Source organism: Galeopterus variegatus, unplaced genomic scaffold (genome assembly GCF_000696425.1).
Source record: "Galeopterus variegatus unplaced genomic scaffold, G_variegatus-3.0.2 Scaffold4788, whole genome shotgun sequence".
NCBI lineage: Eukaryota > Metazoa > Chordata > Mammalia > Dermoptera > Cynocephalidae > Galeopterus > Galeopterus variegatus.
In genome coordinates this window covers 102,203-120,571 of record NW_007730899.1, presented here as the reverse complement: position 1 = coordinate 120,571, position 18,369 = coordinate 102,203, and the positions used below count along the sequence as shown (strand labels likewise).

The following is an 18,369-nucleotide window of genomic DNA, read 5'->3' as shown; positions in this document are numbered from 1 at the left end:
CATAATTGATTATGCATATTTTGGGGGTTCAACATTGACATATTTTGATCAAATCAATATTATTAGGATATATATTATTTCAAATCATACTTATTCTTAATGCCCCTTTTCCAGTCTCTCCCTCTCCCCCCTCTGATAATCCTAGATTTCTTCTCTCCTTTTTTTTTTAAAGATGACTGGTAAGGGGATCTTAACCCTTGACTTGGTGTTGTCAGCACCACGCTCACCCAAGTGAGCCTCGGGCCGGACCTTCTTCTCTCCTTTTGAAAGAGTAAAAGATTTATTTAGAAAGATACTTGTAATGCTAATAATCAAAGCCTAGCAATCCTACACTAGAAAATTGACTAAATAACTTATTTCAATAATCTTTGTTTAATGGAGTATGATACGGTTGCTTAATATTTACAAAAAGTATTTTAATGACATAAGTGCACATTGTAAAGTGAAAAAAGTAGACACTATGATCACTTATAAACCACTTATGAAAGGCATTAAAATCAACAATAAATACAAAAACAAATAAGGAAACCAAACTTTTAAAGAACAAAGTGTGCCTTCCTAGCCCCTCCTTGTCCGCCTGCCACCCCGGCCTCTGATAGAGGGGTCAGTGAGGCCTTGATAAATTGGTGTCTGATTCTCAGTGTTCCCTGGTGTCCCCGACAGAGCGTGATGATGGACCTTTCCAAACGCAGCCGCAGTGGTAAATTCCGCCTTGTGACCAAGTTTAAAAAGGAGAAGAACAACAGGAACAAAGAAGCCCACAGCAGCCTGGGAGCCCCGGGTACCTGCCCCTGTCCCGCGTGTCTGGCTGCCCCCGCCAGCTGTCCTGCCCAGTGCTCCTGGTCTCTGCTTTCTCCCTTGGCCTTGCTGCTCTTCCCCCATGGTCCCTGGGCCATGACCTCAGTCATGTGGTTGCACTGGCCTCTAGCTACACAACGACACCCTTGCTTGCTTCCCCTCTCTGCATTTGGGCGTTGACTGTTGTCACACCCTGCCCTGAACAAGCTCTCCATGGAGACTCCAGGGTGACAGGCTACCTGTCCTGAATTGGGGGGTTCAAGGTGGGGAGGAGGACAGCAGAGGTGACAAAAAACCTGGAGACACAAAACTCTGACCTCAGACTGTGCTGGGCCCGCTGTGCCTGCCCCTTCTGATGGGCTGCTGCTTCCTGTTTAATCGATTCATTGGTCAAGGTCCCTAGGCCACCAGTGATTGTGGGTGATGAAATCAATGGAAAGTGGTTCTGAAGGACATTTTTCCTTTGGGTCAGTAAATTGGGGCTTAAAATCTGTCTGAAGCGTCAGCCCTGAGCACTGAGGCTGTGTCTAGTGTTCTTGGGCACCGGGTGGGCCCCACGCCTGGATTTTGGGGTGTGTTTGCTGCCAGTAAGGGCAGCTCCCTTGATTTTTTTCTTGGCATGTTTATTCAGAAATTGGGTTTCTGTTAATGATGGTTCTGACTATATGAAATCTAAATCTCTGCACGTCTTCCTTCCTGCTGTGGTCCGAAAGTGAAATTTATCCCCTCTAGAAGCTAGAGGAAAAGCTGGCTTTAGCTACACATCAAAACATTTCTGATATATTTGGTGTTTAATCCCTCCTGGGACACCAAGGAGTGTCTAGAAGGCTGATGACCCACCTAGCAGGAACAGACGCCAGCTCTGCCGCAGCTCCAGCCGCTTGAGCGGGTGGCTCCCCACCTCTTCAGCTCTGGGGGTGGTGCCTGTGGTTGGGTGGTAGGTGCAGGCTGCTGGGACATCTTGGGTGCTGGCTGCTGGGATGTCTTGGGTGCTGGCTGCTGGGGACGTCTCGGGCGCTGGCTGCTGGGACGTCTCGGGTGCTGGCTGCTGGGATGTCTCGGGTGCTGGCTGCTGGCATGCCTTGGGTGCCTGCCACCACCTGCTTCATCTGGGCTCTGGGCACTCACTGCACTCATGCTTTTCCGTCTCCGACAGTTCACCTCTGGGGGACAGAGGAGGTTGCTGCCTGGTTGGAGCACCTCAGTCTCTGTGAGTATAAGGACATCTTCACGCGGCACGACATCCGGGGCTCTGAGCTCCTACACCTGGAGCGGAGGGACCTCAAGGTACTTCCACGGGCGTCTCCCTGGAACCCGCACCTGGGCTTCCATGCGGCTCCTTTCCACTCTATCCTCTCCCCTGACCTGCCACGTCCCAGCTTCACGGTTCTTCTCAGGCCTTCGTGTGCACCTTGGGGTGACAGGTGGCCATTGCACTTGACAGTGAGGGCTCTGCGTGCCACAGCCAGAGGAAGCCAGGAGCAGATGTGATGGGGAAAAGCTTGATTTTTCTTAGCCTATTTAGATAGGGAACTATTTCAACATTAAGAACACTGTTGGGGACACAGCCCCGCACTGCTAAGTTCCCGCCGAATCACTGTCTCACGACAGCCAGGCGAGAAGAGCCCTGGCTCAGGGCGTCCTCTGCGCTTGTACCACAAGTAGTTCCTGAAGCATGTCACCCACACTCCTGTCTCCACTCTGCTGCTGGGGGGCGCCGCACTTGAGCTGGGGGTGGCAGGAGAGGCTGGTGACCCGTGTGTGGTCAGGTCTGCACCAGGCCTCATGACACCCCCGCAGAGCCACGCCCTTGCATGGGTGACCTCCCGGGTGGCCTCCTGGGCATCGAGTCCCGAGAGCATGAAAGGCCCCTGTGGGCATCCTAGACAAGGGGGCTTGTGAGGCCACCTGCCAGCCACTTGTGCTCACCCTGTGTTTTGTTTTTGTCCTGCTGGATTTGTCCTGGCCATCAGTGATGTTGTAGAACTCAGTAGTGACGTGCTTGGTGTCTGCACACTAGTTATTTTATGCCATTTCCCTCTGGTTTCGCTGTTGTCACCTCATCTGTGCTCAGAGGATTGAGGCGGAGGGCCCGTTGGTGGCAGCCTGTCTGCAGAGACCTCTGGCCCGGGCTCTCTTCCCGGCATCCACGGTGCTGTGCTCTGTTGCAGGACCTCGGCGTGACCAAAGTGGGCCACATGAAGAGGATCCTGTGTGGGATCAGGGAGCTGAGCCGGAGCGCCCCTGCCGCCGAGGCCTAGCCTTCGCCCTCTCGGCCTGTGTCCTCTGCTCCCCCCACCACTGAGGGTGCCGCTGCCGCCACCGCTGCAGCCCCGACCCTTCTCACGGTGCTACTCCTTTGTCTGCGACAGGAAGCCTCTCTGACGCCCATTCGTGACAGCTCTGGGGTCTTGAACATACCAACATAGCTACCTTGAAACAACACTTTCCCAAATCGGAGCCATTCAGGGCAAACTGTGTCATGCCCACCCCCAGCTCCCACCTACCTGTGTCACGGGCCATGGGGACGCTGGCGAAGTCCAGCCTCCCGGGCACCAGGCACTCCTGCAGAACCTACCTGCCTTGGCCACATGCTCAGATTGTCCTGTGGGCTCCTCTCCATGTGTCCTTCAATAGCACTATTTCCTGGCTCCTGCTGGAAGCGTGGTTGGGACCAGCCTGAGGTGGTCCCACGGCAAAATGTCCTCTGTGCCTGACAGCCACCTCGTGGTTCTTCTCAGCAGCCCCACGAGGCAGCCCACTGCTGTCGTCCTGTTAATTAATAAGGTTTTTAGAAAAACAAAGGTCCTGCTCTTTCCTGGTTTGAAAGTGGCATGGATATGTTTCCAGTCCTGTTTGTTATAATTTGACATGAAGGGAAAGAAAAAAATGCCTCTCAATGCAAGCCAGCAGGCAACTGCAGCTTTCCGGTCTTCAGTCTGTCGTCGCCTATGAGCTGTGGGTGTGGGGTCGTGGTCCCTTCTGTTCCCACAGGATGCCATAGGCCTCTGGAGTCTACCCGGGGCCATGAGTGGGACCTACTGCCAGCCAGTCCCCCCCAGGACAGAGGGTGTGGGTGTGCATTAGTGCGGTACTTCTCTGTAGAAAGGCTTCCTGGGCTCTGGGGAGACTTCCTGCCGTTCTGTGGGAGAAACAGCTGGTTCCCAGGCGGTGTGTCCCCAGATGGACACAGACAGCCTGGAGGCTGTTTTGGGAGTGTCTGACCCTGCAATGGCTTCTTGTCTCCTGCTACCATGCCTGGTGTCCCTGAAGGCATCACCAGGGACCCTGACCCGATGGCCCACGCTGCTCCTGCTCTGCCTCAGTCCCAGGTGTGAGCTGCAGCCCTGTGCAGGGCCAGCTCCAAACCAGCCGACAGTGATGCCAAGAGCACAGAGCTCCCTCGGGGGGAGGGCTGAGCCCTGTGGGGACAGTGCCCAGGCAGGGGCACCCCTTGCTTCTGCCAACACCTCTTCACCTGTTACAGGGACTCGTAACAGGCCCTGGGAGGGGTTTTCTACGACCCAGCCCCGGTGCCCTGGCTGAGGAGGGAACGTGTCTGCCTGGCTGCCAGGCTGCAGCCCAGCGCTCTCCGTAGAGGAGCACCTTCCAGAGGCACCCGCGAGCCAGGCGTGGGTGCGGGCCGGGGTCTGCAGCACCCCGGGTGCTGAGGGGCGGACCGCGGACGCTGCTGTGCCTGCCACTTGCTTTGCAGACCCCTCTGTCCACGTTTCCCCTTAGCAGGGTACACCAGGTGGATCCCCTCACAGCCCTGGCCCTGCCTCTGTGGCCTGGGGTGCTGCCTTCCGCTGGTCCCCCGAGGGGCGGTGCTTGGGCCGAGTCCCCTGAGAGTGTGGCAAGAGAGAGGGCGCGCTTCCACTGTCATGGCCGCCTGTCCTTGTGGGTGACGTGTTGGCGTTAGGATTTTTGGGTGAAATAATCTCATGCTCCATACATTGGAAGTGATATTGGGAGCAAAACAGTTGTGGGTTGCCTTTCCCACCTCTGATTCTGTTTCTCGCAGGACAGCCATTTTAGATGAAAGTAGGTGGAGGAAGAAATAACCGAGCCACAGCAGTCAATTTCCCAAGTGCAAAAGGCTCGCAGTTGATGGACACTTGTCTTTCGGTCCCAGCACGGTGGGGCGGCGCACCCTGGGCTCCGAGGTTCCCAGGGCAAGCCCTGGTGAGGGGACACGAGGAGGACAAGAAGGTGATGGCAGTTTGGGGGCCTCCCAGGGCCCAGCGTTTGGCACCAGGGCCACCCAAGTTCTCAGTTTCCTCCTCTGGGGAAAGCGTTGCGTTTGGTTCAAGAGTGTTGTTTAAAATTTGTGTGTTGTCAGTGATTAAAACAGTACTGTTTACGTAAAAACCATTTTTCTAATTCTAACAAGTTAGAAAAGTAATGGACATGCACGTTGTAGGAAACTGCCGGGCTGGTGTCCCTGCGCATCGTGGTGTCCCCGCTGCCTGTTGGGCTGCTCTTCTGCCTGCCCCATGTCCAGGGTCTTGGGGCCCAGCAGTCCTGTCCAGTAGAGGAAAGAAGGATTCCTGAAAAGTCTTGGAGAAAAGGTTTTGTGCCCTTGGTGGGGCTTCCCCCTCATATTTATAATCTTAATTTATACAGTGACCGCCTTGGAAGCGAATGCCTCTCGTGTCGTGTATATAGTCCATACCTGCGTGCTGTAAATACGTTGTTCCCGGTATAAATAAAGCCTGTTTTGATCTTCCGTTGTCAGAGTCCTCATCTTCATTCCTTGTGCTTTGACATAAAATTTTGGTTGACAAAAAATCTTTCCAAATTGGATTCAGAATTGTTTCTCAACGGCTCTAAAAATAGGCTGGACTGTCAGTTGCTGAAGAGCAGAACAGAACACCATTGTATCTTTTAGGGTGTGGGTTTTGTAACGTTCTGGATTGGAAGCTCAGGCGGGCAGATCACACGCAGCCTCGGCTCTGTCAGTTGCTGAAGAGCAGAACAGAACACCATTGTATCTTTTAGGGTGTGGGTTTTGTAACCTTCTGGATTGGAAGCTCAGGCGGGCAGATCACACGCAGCCTCGGCTGAGGCTGGGAGGGCCAGTCACTCCCGCTGGTGTCTCTTGCCTCTTACAGCCTTCGCGTCGAGCTGCAGACCCGAGGCTCTCCTGCTTCTCTGGTTAGTCTTAGTACCTTTATTCCAAGGGGACTGCCTCTCTAAGATCAAGGTCACTTTAATTGTCATCCCCCGTTTCCTGGAGCGAGGGATCGAGACTGGGTTCGTGGAGGAGAAAGTCAGACTGGCAGGCTGCAGAAGGGCTGCGTGGGCTCTGGAAGTGTTGCTTGCCTTCCCTTGTCCTCTCTAACAGAGCCCCATTTTTTCCCCTGGTGTGCATTCTCCTTCACGTGGCTATTCAGGACCTCAGGTCTCGTGGCTGCAAGATGGTTGCCACAGTTCCAAGTGTCACATCCAGACATGACCATGTCTGTTGTAAGTTGTGTGTATGGGCAGGTGGCTGTCTCCTATGTGTGTCTCTTTTTAAGATAAACGGAGCCTTTTCAGAAGCCCTGGCTTCAGCTGACCTTCCCTAGTGTCTGGAATTGGCTAGAATTGCATTACACACCTGTGATGAAACCAATCAGTGCAAAGGGGACGGGCTGTAGTGATGACAATCACGGTGCTGATGACTGACACGCAGTACTTTATTCCAGGTGCGGGCTTAGGTACATTACACACATTAACTCCTCTAATCCCCCTAACAAGCCTGTGAGGTGGGGATGTACATTTAACAGACGGAGAAGCAGTCTGAGAGAGGCTACACAACTTGCCTGATGACACAGCATTTGGCCAAGATGGGCATCACAGGGCAGTTGGGCACCAAGGTCATACCTCTTCTAGTGCTGTGCAGTCCTGTGCCCCAGGCCTCATACCACGCTCAGCCCAAGTTGATAGGTGAGGAAGTAGGACCCAAGTCAAAGGTAGGCTTTCTGGTACCTGTGGCCTGGGCCCTGTGTCCCTGCTGGATGAAATGGGTAGGAGCAGGCCTGGGGAGGCAGGTGTGGGTTTCGCCCATCTCACACGGGGTGTGGCTCCATTGCCTCGGAAAGCAGCCAGGAAGGGGCTTCCTGGAGAGGTGGCATCTGGGGATGGGGGAGGGGGGCAGGTGGCAATCCAAAGGAAAGGGAACAATTGGAGAGTAATGTGACTGCAGGGTGTCACATCGCAGTCATTTGGAGAGAATGGGGTCTTGATCGCTTTTAAAGGGATCCTCGTAAGGGCTCATCCACAATTGAGAAAGCAAGTTGAGTGCAGTTAGCCAGTTTCAACCTGCTGTGATCCAGTACTGTTAACTGACCACCGGATTTGTTCCCTCCTCTGTTGTCCACAAGAGAGTTTTACCATGGTCGTCGTCGTCATTTGGACACTGGTTCCAGGTCGGGTGCGCACTTGTCGCTTAGCCACAGGTTGCTGGACCAGGTGGGGTTGTGTCCATTGGGCCAGGCAGAGCAGTGGGCCTCGTGCAGGGCTGGGAGCAGGAGCGGGCGGCCACTCTGTGTTGCCTCCCTTGGGGGTCGGGGAATGTGTGGCTGGGCTGTAGGTGGAACAGACACTTGAGGGGGTGCTGTCATCTCTGACTCACACGCAGGAGGAGGAGCTTGGCGGACTCGGCCACCTCTGCTCGCGGTGCATGGAAGCCCTTTTGAGCAACCCTTTTCACACACTCCCTCACTATTGTTTGAATGGAGCTGACAGCAGGTGGCAAGTTGCCCACTTCGAGCACAGGACACAGGTCCCTACAGAGTGGCACTTTGCCTCTGATGAGCTGTAATGGAGCTGCTGGTAGCATCTTGGTGCCTAGGGCAGAGCCTGTGGGAGATGGGACAGCCTGCAAGAGGCTCCTGCTGTCCTTTGAGCACCGGCCTCTCCTGGCCTGATCTGAGCTCCACTTTGGGCTCTGTTGCATGAGACAGGAGGTCCCCCTTCTGCTCCAGCCAGCCCGAGCTGGGGCCAGTCACCTGCAAATGGAGGTGTGCTCTCCTGGAGCGTGCATGCATGTGTGCACGACAGAGGGATGTGGAGCGGCTGGAGACGTTCTCTTCCGCTTGCGTTTTGAGGCCACCACTTCCATCTCCTACTTTCCATACATGAATTTCCAGAATGTAAACATACCCATGATACCGTCATGTATTTTATTGAACCGTATCACTGCCGTGCTTTGAATGGGCGCATAATGACGAACAGAATGAAAGCGATGACCTTTTGGTGGCCTCTTGTCCAGACAGGGTGAAGGGGCCGTCATAATTCGGTCCCTTATAGTTACATCTACTCCAGAGGGAAGCCAACATCTACTGGATTTGGGATTATCTGGGAATTCCTGCCCCTCCCATTTTTGGCCAGAAAAAATGTCAGTTTAAGTGTTTTGTGCAACTCAACCACCATTGCCAGTCCTGTTTCCCCAGAAGGAAAAGAGAACTAGACTATGTCCAGCCTCTTCCAGTACAGTTGTTCCCATGAGTTGTAATTCATTTAAAACCCAAACATACTTCTCTTACTTCGAAGGCAGTACTGATAGAGTATTTCTAAATATAAACCATGTTAGTTTATGTGACCATCTGCAGTACGTACGCCTGGGGGGAAAGGCCACAGAATTTCCTCTCAAGTGAGAACAGGAAGCAGTTGGCACTAAACAGAAACTAACGACGACTTTAAAAATGGTTTATTTGTCCTTTAACAAAATCTTACAGATTTCTTCCTGCATCCTTCAATTTATCCCCAAACCTTCAATTTATCCCCAAATTAAAAAAACAAAACAAACAGAAAACAAAAAGGGAGGAAGGAAAGAAATGCAGCTCATACAGGCCCAGGCTGCAGGTGCCCTGCTTGATGGCACTTCTGGGCACATCCTCCCAGCCTCATCTTGGTACTTTTGGAAATGCTCACTGGGGCCTCTGGCTTCTCAAAAGCAAAGCTTTTCAGTTATGGCATTAACATTTTATTACCTTGAGATGAAGGGGCATAGTAAGGAAATGCGTCCGTTACAGTGAAAGAAACAATGGCTTATGCACAGAAGGGCTGGGCCTCCAGCTACGAAAGGTTAATCATAATGTTTATGGTTTTGGTATTCGAAGCCCTCAATGTACGTCTAGAAGGGCGCCATTGAAACCCACGTGCAAGTCTCCTGAGATTGAGTTAGTGTTTAGTTAAAGTCCAGCTTCGTACAATGCCAGTGCTTCAACAGAAACGAGTACATAATTTATAATACAGAATCTCTCAGACAGTCGTACAGAAGGGATGAAGGTTCCTCTTCAACGGTGGTTTTGACGGTGTTGGAGAAGGAAAAGCAGGGCCACTGGCTTATCGTTGGCTCTACGGAAAGGTGACACAGCCAACAACGTGTGCTGACATGCCTTAAGCCAGGGTGCAGGCTGAGATGGTGTCGTTTTCTTCCCATCTCAACACTTCAGTTCTGTTTTAATATCAATGACAGAAGGGCTGATGAGGAGTCGTGTGGAATCCAGATGATAACCAGGTTGAGAATGTGTTACATCTTTTTAGGAAGCTGCTTTAGACTAAATCAGCTTTGAGAAAGTCTACCACCCTGGCGTCCTGTATCAGTCAATTCAGTAACACAGATGCTGTGTTTGTTATAAATACCAACTAATTCCTTAACATTGAGTAGTTATCTGTGTTCAATTAAGAAGGAAAAAATCTTAGTTTACATTTTCTTTTTCACATCTGTTTTAACTGAGACTAGTCAGGAATATCAACTCAGGCTGTCCGGGGCAACGTGAAACCCACGGTGGTGAGGGGCTTGTCTGCGATGACGGCTTCCCTCCAGGCTGAGGTGCTGCGGGCAGCAGCGAGAACGTTCTGATCACAGACATCTCAGGTCAGACCAAGCCCCGGGAGCTGCGGAGCTGGCCACGCCGAGGCTTCCTTGTCTTTAGAAGAGCACATTTAACTGCAGGATGGTCCATCTGTCTCCTCATTGTGGAAAGGGAGCTAACACGATAGAATCACAGCATTTTTGGTTTTCTTGGTGGCTGGCCACAGCTCAGATTGAACCCTGGACCTTGGTGTTATCAGCACCAGAATCACAATTTTAACTCAGACCAATGGGGGGACATGTAATATGTGAGGACCAGAACGGTGTGGGGGACGTGAAATCTGGAAAACACAGACTACCCTGCAGATGGCCCACACAGTCATCTGGACAGTGTAAGAAAAAGGGATTGAGCAGTGTGTATTTTACGCAGATCCGTCAGACTCAGGCAACATGCTCCACCCTCCCTGTGGTTACTGCACAGGTAGTGCATTTTCTGGTGAAAGGGGGCTGGGGCAGGTGTGAGAGATGAGTAGCTGCTTGGCACCTGTTGTGGGCTGGGGTGTGTCGCAGAGCTGGGCAATCAAGTGCATTTGCCTGGCTTCCCTTTGCTCATAACGAAGCAGAGGATTTGGGATCTGAGGCTACACAAGCAACCAACCAGTCAATCCACAAACTGACAAAACCCGCTTCCACATAGTCGACTGGGCAGTTGCATCAAGAGTGTAGAACCTGGCGCTGCGGCCCCGGAGCTGTCCTGCTGCTGCTGCTATCTGAAACTCCCAACGTGGATGGAGAGAGAAGCCTCTGGTCCTCTGGGCCGGGCCGGCATCCCTGCACTGGTGAACATATCGCTGCTGTGCGCACGAAGGGCTTCTTGGCTGTGGGAGACACAAAGATGTCACTGACTCATAGTCAAGGACATGGTCGGGTCACTAGGTCAAAGGACTTAGAATAATTCCAAAATTCATTCCTTTTTTCTCTGGTGGCTGGCTAGTACAGGGCTCGAACCCTGGACCTTGGTATTGCCAGTGCCATGCTCTAAACGAGCTAACCTGCCAGCCTCCTTCCAATATTAGGGGTTAAATTAGAACAGGCCACAGCACACGTGTTTGCAACTTTGACAGACATTTCCAAATTGCCCCACCAGAGGACCCCAGGTCACCCTCTGCCAGTCCCATGTGCAAGGACAGCAGGCTCCCCATGCCCTGACCGTGCTGCCTGTCACAGACTCTGCGGCTTCTCCAACCTGCTCGGTGAAAAGGCCTCACAGCAACGGAATCTGTTCTCCTTCACTTTTTAAACTGACGTGTGACATTCATAGTCACACAGATCACACATGCGCAGCACCATGAATCGTCACAAGCTTTCACACCTGTGTCCCTCGACCCAGGCGGCTTTGCCCCTTCAGTCCCCAGGAGAACCACCCCTGGCACCGCCCAGGAGATGCGTTTTTGCTGCCTGTGACCACACTGAGGAACCCTGGCACAGGGCACCCTCCCGCGCCACTGCCCAGCAGGTCCCCCCTCAGCCGAGCACAGCAGGCAGCTTTGGCTGCGGTGTTTGGTGGGCACGTGCCCGTCTTTTTGTGGAGTGCATACTTCACAGTGGAGCCACTGGGCTACAGCAGAGGTGTGTGATCAGCTGACACTGCCACATTTTCCAAGTGCTAGCACCAACTCCACACCCAGCAGCAGAGGCCGAGAGTCCTGCATCCCTGCCACGCTGGCCTCATCAGTCCTTCTCAATCTGGCACTTGTCGTGGTGTGCAGTGATAGCTCAGAGTAGTCTGGATTCACCTTACTCTTTTTTTTTTTTAACTTGGCGGCTGACGGGTAAAGGGATCCGAACCCTTGATCTCCACGCTCTAACCAGCTGAGCTAACCAGCCAGCCCTAAATTTACATATCTTTCATCATGAATGAATTTGGCTGAGCATATTTTTATACGTGGGCAAGCAATTTGTATTTCCTTTTCTGTGAACTGTCTGCTTATACCCTTTACCTATATTTTTATTGGATTCTTGGTCTTTTATTTATTTGCAGGTGTATTTCCAAAATTACCTCTTTATCCAGCAATTCCACATGCAGAGCTTTGTCGTACACACACCCACATCTTTATTTCAGACTGAGACTCTCCGAGGTTGGTCTTTTATTTATTTGCAGGTGTATTTCCAAAATTACCTCTTTATCCAGCAATTCCACACGCAGAGCTTTGTCGTACACACACCCACATCTTTATTTCAGACTGAGACTCTCCGGGTCTATTCAGTGACAGTGGCAGTTTGGATAACAGTAGATAGTTGTGTCTTCATGAGCAGCATGATGTAACCACTCACCGTATTGCTTTTTATTTTAACTTTATTTTTTGGAGAGTTCACAGAGTCACATGCTTCCAAATTCAGAAGCCACCAGAGAGGCTCACAGAGAAGTCTCTACATGCCCTGCAAGTTTGTGAGCAGGTGTGCGTGGAAGGGGCAGCTGAGCACACACTGGCACATGACAGCAGCGCGCACCAGGAAACTCCTGTGGCAAAACGCAAGGCTTGCCCATGTGTGCTTCTGCACAGGTGACGGTCAGGCTGGCCCATCTGGGAGGGGCTGTGTGATGGGGGGGCGGTGCAGAGACTTCTCTGTGAGCCTCTTTGGTGGCTTCTGAATTTGGAAGCATGTGACTCTGTTAACTCCAAAAAATAAAGTTAGAGTAAATAAAAAGCAATACAGTGAGTGGTTCCATCACGCTGCTTGTGAGACACAACTGTTCTGTTATGCAAATGGGATACATGAGGCTCAGGATAAGATTTTTAGTGAGAGCAAAACACTCTATCTCACACAGATGGAAATGCAGATGACAGGCCCTGGACTGGGCAGACGGTCCTGATGGCAGAGGGCAGGCAATGCCTGGCACATGGGTACCCAAGATGCTGAAGGGCAGGGAGAGGGAGATTAGGTGATCAGAGGCCAGATCAGGTGTAGATCATTAAAGCTGCTGCAGTGCTGTGGGTAAGAAAAGACAAAATCAGCCAAGGCAGAAGCAGAGCACGAGGAAAGGCTGACTGAGGACAGTGTGAGAGTTACTGAAACCAGCAGTGGGGAGAAGAGGAAGGCGCCCCCGGGGCCTTTGGAGTGGCCTGTGTGGAGGTGACGTGTGGGCCAGGCTGGTGGGACTCCTGGGGCTGAGTTGGGTTGAGCAGAGTGAACTGAACTTCACGCCTGTGGAGTCTGAAGTTACTGCAGAATGTTCCAGTAGATTTTGGCAGGTGTGCACTGCCCAGAGGCCATGTGCAGAGATTTATGGCTCACCCCGAGAGGAAACAGAGTGAGCTCCCCAAGGCAAGGTGACTCGGGCGGAGTGTATGGTGGGGCAAGAGCAGGCAGGTGCCAGCATCTGATGGACGGGCAGGGAAAGGAGCCCCCACAGAGACTGCAAGGGCAGTTGGAGGTGAGAGGAGAGAATAGCGCCCTGGCAGCCAGAGGGGATGGGGGACCCTGTGGGACGGGGCTGGGCGGGGCCGAGCAGCACAGAGAATTTGGCTGAGGACGCCAGTGTCATGCTGCAGGAGCAGCCAGGCCCTCGGACCCACCCGGGAGAGAAGAGTGGGAGGCCTGGAACGGAGGCACGCCCAGGAGCAGTGCAGATCTTAGAGGGTGTTGGGTGTGAAGGAAAAGGCCCAGGAAACAGGCGAGGATGCCCAGGGGAGCGAGCAGGATGTGGCCCGGGGCACTGCTGCAGGCCTCCTCATGATGACTCTGGGGGCCACATTGTCCCCACACATGCCACAGAAAGCTCTACAAGGCGCAATCTAAGGAAGATGGAGAAATGTGGGCATTTCTTCGCAATGCAGTTGTATGTAAGGGGAGTTCCAAGCCGTAATCAGTAGTTCTCAGCAGGAGTAAGAAAAAGTCAGAACCCCTGGAGGTTCCGAGCACATAAACGCAGGTCCTCATAATTACCTTTTCTTCTTCCCCAGAGCGAGCTGTTTCTGTTTTTCTTTCCCAGCGTCATCTCTGATTGTACTGAAATCATCATCGTCATCAACCAGCAGATTCTATATTTCAAAATAATTAATGAGCAATGTTTTCAGACATCTTTTTAGCCTACATTTAAAAGAGAGGTGTTTAGGACTGGCCAGTTAGCTCAGTTGGTTAAAACCCAGCCTTGGATCACCAAGGTCAACAGTTCAGATCCCCGTACTGGCCAGCAGCCAAAAAAAGATTTAAAAAGAGAGAGAGAGGTGCCTTAAAAAGTACCTAAATTGACAAATGGAAGTATTCACATTTATAAAAACTAGATTAATAACTGATAAAAAACATTTTATCTGTACCGGCCAGCTTTCTGGGTACCCCAGAAAACCCCAAAAACATTCTAGTGCTTGATGAAAATAAACTTGGGTGGCAGGAAGAGCTTCACGAGGGAAATTGATTTTCAGTCATCTGACCTTTGCCTTCAACTACAAATGCTCCTACTGGGAGTAAGCCCAACAAAAAGGGCTTTAAAAAGGATGTAAGTTAAGAACATAAAGCACAGAAATCATCCACATCGATCATGACCGATCTCTAATCGCAGTGCTAGAAACACAGCTGTTTGTTTTCTAAGTACTGTCAAACTGTTTTCACCTCTACGCATTTCTCTAGTTAAATTGTGAGCTTCTGAAAGGCGTGGACTATGTCCTGCAGGGATTTACAGATACAGCGCGCTCAATAAATTCTACCCAGTGACCATGTGTGCTCCCCAGTACTTAGTTACTTTTATATATGCTACAAACATTATTAATGATAAATGTTAGCCTCTCCCCTCAGATGCCCAGAGGGAGGATGCCTCAATGAGCGTTGACTCATCAAAATACACACCTAGGAAGGAAAGCATCTCAGGAAAAAGACAATTCTGAGGGTTTGCCAGGTCCCGGTTAAGAGTTCCCCAGGTTACTGGCCATATTCTTATGTGTGCACGTGGGAGAGTAAGCTTTAGTTACACGTGGTATTTACAGCCTTCAGTGACTCTGATAGCAGCTGGAGCTCTGCAGGAGGCTTTGGCTGCCCATCAGTGCACCCTTCGGGTGAGGAAACTGACATGATAAACAAATATTATAATTTCTGTTCCAACAAGTTGTGCATGATATACTTTTAAAAAATTGTGAAATAATGGGGCCGGCCTGTGGCTCACTCAGGAGAGTGCGGTGCTGATAACACCAAGGCCATGGGTTCGGATCCCATATAGGGATGGCCGGTTAGCTCACTAGCTGAGTGTGGTGCTGACAACACCAAGTCAAGGGTTAAGATCCCCTTACTGGTCATCTTAAAAAAAAAAAATTGTGGGCCGAGCCCGTGGCGCACTCGGGAGAGTGTGGCACTGGGAGTGCAGCAGCGCTCCCGCCGCAGGTTCGGATCCTACATAGGGGTGGCCGGTGCGCTCACTGGCTGAGCGCGGTGCAGCCGGTCTCAAAAAGGACAAAAAAAAAAAAATTGTGAAACATTACAAAAAAAGAGAAAACACAGAAATAATGGGACAGACACCCATGTTCTCTGGGGACAGGTGTCAGAACATGCCTGGGCTCAAATCCACGGGCACATGAGCTGTGTACCTTGAACAAGCTGTGTAACTCCCCTGTGCCTCACCTTCCTTATCTTAAAATGCCACCAACTTCCCAGGGCTGTCGTGAGGATTAAATGAATTAAAGGTATCCATGGATAGTGCTTGGCACATAAGAAAACGATCAGGAAAATTTAGCTATTAGTAGTATTACCCTTTTACCATATTTGCTTCATTTTTATTTATTTATTTATTTATTTATTTTTTCCTTTTTGTCTTTTTTACTGACCGGTAACAGGATCGCAACCCTCGGTGTCGCGCCCGTACTGGGGACAGGCAACGGGATCGCAACCCTCAGTGTTGCGCCCACACTGCGCGCAGCCAGTGAGCGGGAACCGGTCTCCACATGGGATCCGAACTCTCCAGTGCGCCAGCGGGCCGGCCCTTCATTTTTATTTTTAAAGGAAAATATTTAATGGATTCTGTTGATGTTCCCCCACCCCCCGCCGTAGAGGTAGCAACTACACTGAGTTTAGTGTTATTGCTCCCATCTTCACTTTTATTCTGTTACCACCAGGGACATAACCCTCAGGGATACTTTATATAAATGATCATTTTGCAGTATCATTCAGTGACTTCATTTTGTTTGTTTTGTTTTTTAACATTAATTATCTGGATGTATCTTCATGTTGGCATATGTGGCTCTGGGTTATTCATTTTAACTGCTATGTATCATACCACTGTATCAATACTTTTTTTTTTCATTTTATCTGTCCCCTTTCTACAGGTCATTGAAGTTCTTTCCACTTTACGCCATCACACGTAGGGCTTCAGTGAACATTTCTGCACATCTCCTCACACATACGTGCTAGTTCTAGGATATATGTCCAGGAGTGGAATTACTTGGTTGAATCACATGGGCATCTTTTACTGTACAAAACATTGCCAAACTGCTCTCCAGAGTAGCTGTACCAACTCGATGTCCTGCTGGTGGTGTGTGGGAGTTGGGACAGCCTTGCTAGAAGCAGCGGCTCACTGCTGAGTCCTGCAGTACCCTGATGACCTGGGAAGCTGATGACCTCTTCACGTGCTTACCGGCTATTCAGTTCTCTTCTGTGAACTGCCGGGTGACAACCTTTGCCCATTTCTCCTCTATGGGTTGTCTTTTTGTAACTGATTTGTGAAAGTATGATATATGTTCTGGATAACTTCCCCTGTCAGTTATATTACTGCATACATCTTCCACCTGTCTGTGGCTATCTTTTCACTCTTTTATGGTTTCCTTTGATGAAAAAAAGTTTTTACTTTTAATGTTGCCAAATTTATCAATCCTTTTCTTTATGGTTTGTGCTTCTTGTTTCTTATTTTAAGAAATCCTTCTTAACCTGAAGTCATAAAGATTTTCTTTTATCTTTTCTTCTAAAGGTTGAAAATGACTGCTTTTCACATTTAAGACTTCAACTGAAACTGACAACTGTAGTTGGTGTGAGCAAAGGTGGATATAGTTTTTGTGGGGCCTGAAGCTCATAAAAATCTGGGACCCCTCTTTATGAAAATTAAATCAAAATTATGAATACAATTTTCCTATACAAATAATTCTCCCAGCACCATTTATTGAATAATCCATTTTTAATGTTGCTTCAAATATCTGTCAGGTTTCCTTATATGTGTGATTCTGGTTTCGAGCTTCTACCTTATCCATTCGCCTGTTTGCCTAGACCTGCCTGTAAACTGTACGGTCTTTTAAGGCAAGGACCCTGGTCTTGTTCTTCTTTAAAAATATCTTAGCTCCCTGGTTCTTTGCTCTTGCATATGAATTTATTCTATTTATTTTATCTAATCTACTCTATATGGTTTTCCACTGGAATTATACTGAATTTATTGATTTAGGAAGAACGGAGAGCTTTACTATCATGAGGCTTCCCTTCCAAGCACATGATATGGCTTTGTATCGAACTGAAGCTTTCTTTAATACTGCTCAGTGATATTTTTGTAATATTCTCCAGAAAGGTTGTATAAATCTTTTGTTGGATGTCTTCCTAGGTACCTTGTAGTTTTACATATATCGATCTTGGAACTTTTCAACTCTCTTATTAGATCTAAAGGTTTACCTGTACAGTCTCTTGACTCTGTTGTAAGAACAGTTTTATATTTTCCTTTAAAAATTTATTTTACTTCAGTGTTTATTTACTTTTCTTTGGGGTGAGGGAGGACATATTACCTTTCCCCTGTTGTTTAGTACAATGTTGAATAGAAGTGGTGATTAACAGAATCCTTATTTAGGGTCTGACTTTAATGGAAATGGTTTTCAAGTTTTCACTCTGTGTGTTGCTGTAGGTTTTGGGTAGGTACCTGTGTCAGGTTGAGTACATTTCCTTCTATTCCTAGTTTGCTTTAAGTTCTTTTTTTAAGAAAATCATGAACAAACATTGGATTTTTATTATTACATTTTATCCTATGCTTTTTCGGCATCTGTTGGACTAACCATACGATTGCTCTTCTTTAACCTGACAGTACAGGGCATTACGTAATATATTACTGACACTGTCATCCTTGCATTCCTCGGATAAACCCACTTTGTTGTCACATAGTAATGTTTTCTTATAACACATTTGCTGGGTTTGACTTGCTAGCATTTTATTTAGAATTTGACATTTATGATAAGTGAAATTGACTTAAAATTTCTTTTTCTGTCCTTGTCAGTTTTGATACTGAGTTCTAGTGGCCTCATACAATGAGTTGTCTAGCTTTCCCTCTTTTTTATCCATTCTCTGAAACAATTTGTATAAAACGGGATTATCTGTGTCTTAAAGATAGGATAAAACTTCTTTATAAAATCATCTGATCCTCATGTCTTGACAAGGTGGTAAATCTGCTGTTAATCAACTTACCTTAATACCAATAGTATCTCCATCTTTCAAGTAATAAGGTGCACCTTGTAAATTATCTTGCTTTTTCTTCTTTTTCCTCTTGGTAATTTGCTGGTTCTACAGGAAAAATCACACAAATCAAATGCAACCTCAAATTCTTTTTTTTTTTTTTCCTCCTTTTTGTCTTTTTTACTGACCGGTAATGGGATCGCAACCCTCAGTGTTGCGCCCGCACCGCGCTCAGCCAGTGAGCAGGAACCGGTCTCCACATGGGATCCGAACCCTCGGCGGGAGCGCCGCCGCACTCCCAAGCGGCGCCCCCTCCCGGGCGCCCCCCGGCCCGCCCCACACCCCAAATCCTACTCAACCTC

The 18,369-nt window shown here is 49.5% G+C and overlaps 2 protein-coding genes across 6 annotated transcripts in view; one reads left to right on the top strand and one right to left on the bottom strand.

Annotated features, from left to right (window-relative positions):
* Positions 1 to 3,720, top strand: part of DGKD (diacylglycerol kinase, delta 130kDa) — a 35,553-nt gene extending 31,833 nt beyond the window's left edge. Inside the window, exons 24-26 of the mRNA XM_008588363.1 lie at positions 664 to 781; positions 1,955 to 2,085; positions 2,970 to 3,720. Coding sequence (XP_008586585.1) covers positions 664 to 781; positions 1,955 to 2,085; positions 2,970 to 3,059 — 339 coding nt within the window. The 3' untranslated portion in view covers positions 3,060 to 3,720. The remainder of the gene's footprint in view (positions 1 to 663; positions 782 to 1,954; positions 2,086 to 2,969) is intronic.
* Positions 3,721 to 8,472: 4,752 nt separating this feature from the next.
* Positions 8,473 to 18,369, bottom strand: part of USP40 (ubiquitin specific peptidase 40) — an 83,660-nt gene continuing 73,763 nt past the window's right edge. For 4 of the 5 annotated variants that reach the window (XM_008588357.1, XM_008588358.1, XM_008588361.1 and 1 more), the window contains exons 30-32: positions 18,020 to 18,115; positions 13,553 to 13,647; positions 8,473 to 10,482 (exon numbers count right to left, since the gene is read on the bottom strand). In XM_008588357.1, coding sequence (XP_008586579.1) covers positions 10,371 to 10,482; positions 13,553 to 13,647; positions 18,020 to 18,115 — 303 coding nt within the window. In that variant the 3' untranslated portion in view covers positions 8,473 to 10,370. Of the gene's footprint in view, positions 10,483 to 12,513; positions 12,596 to 13,552; positions 13,648 to 18,019; positions 18,116 to 18,369 lie in introns of those variants that run through there. The other variant, XM_008588362.1, reaches the window with a different exon arrangement.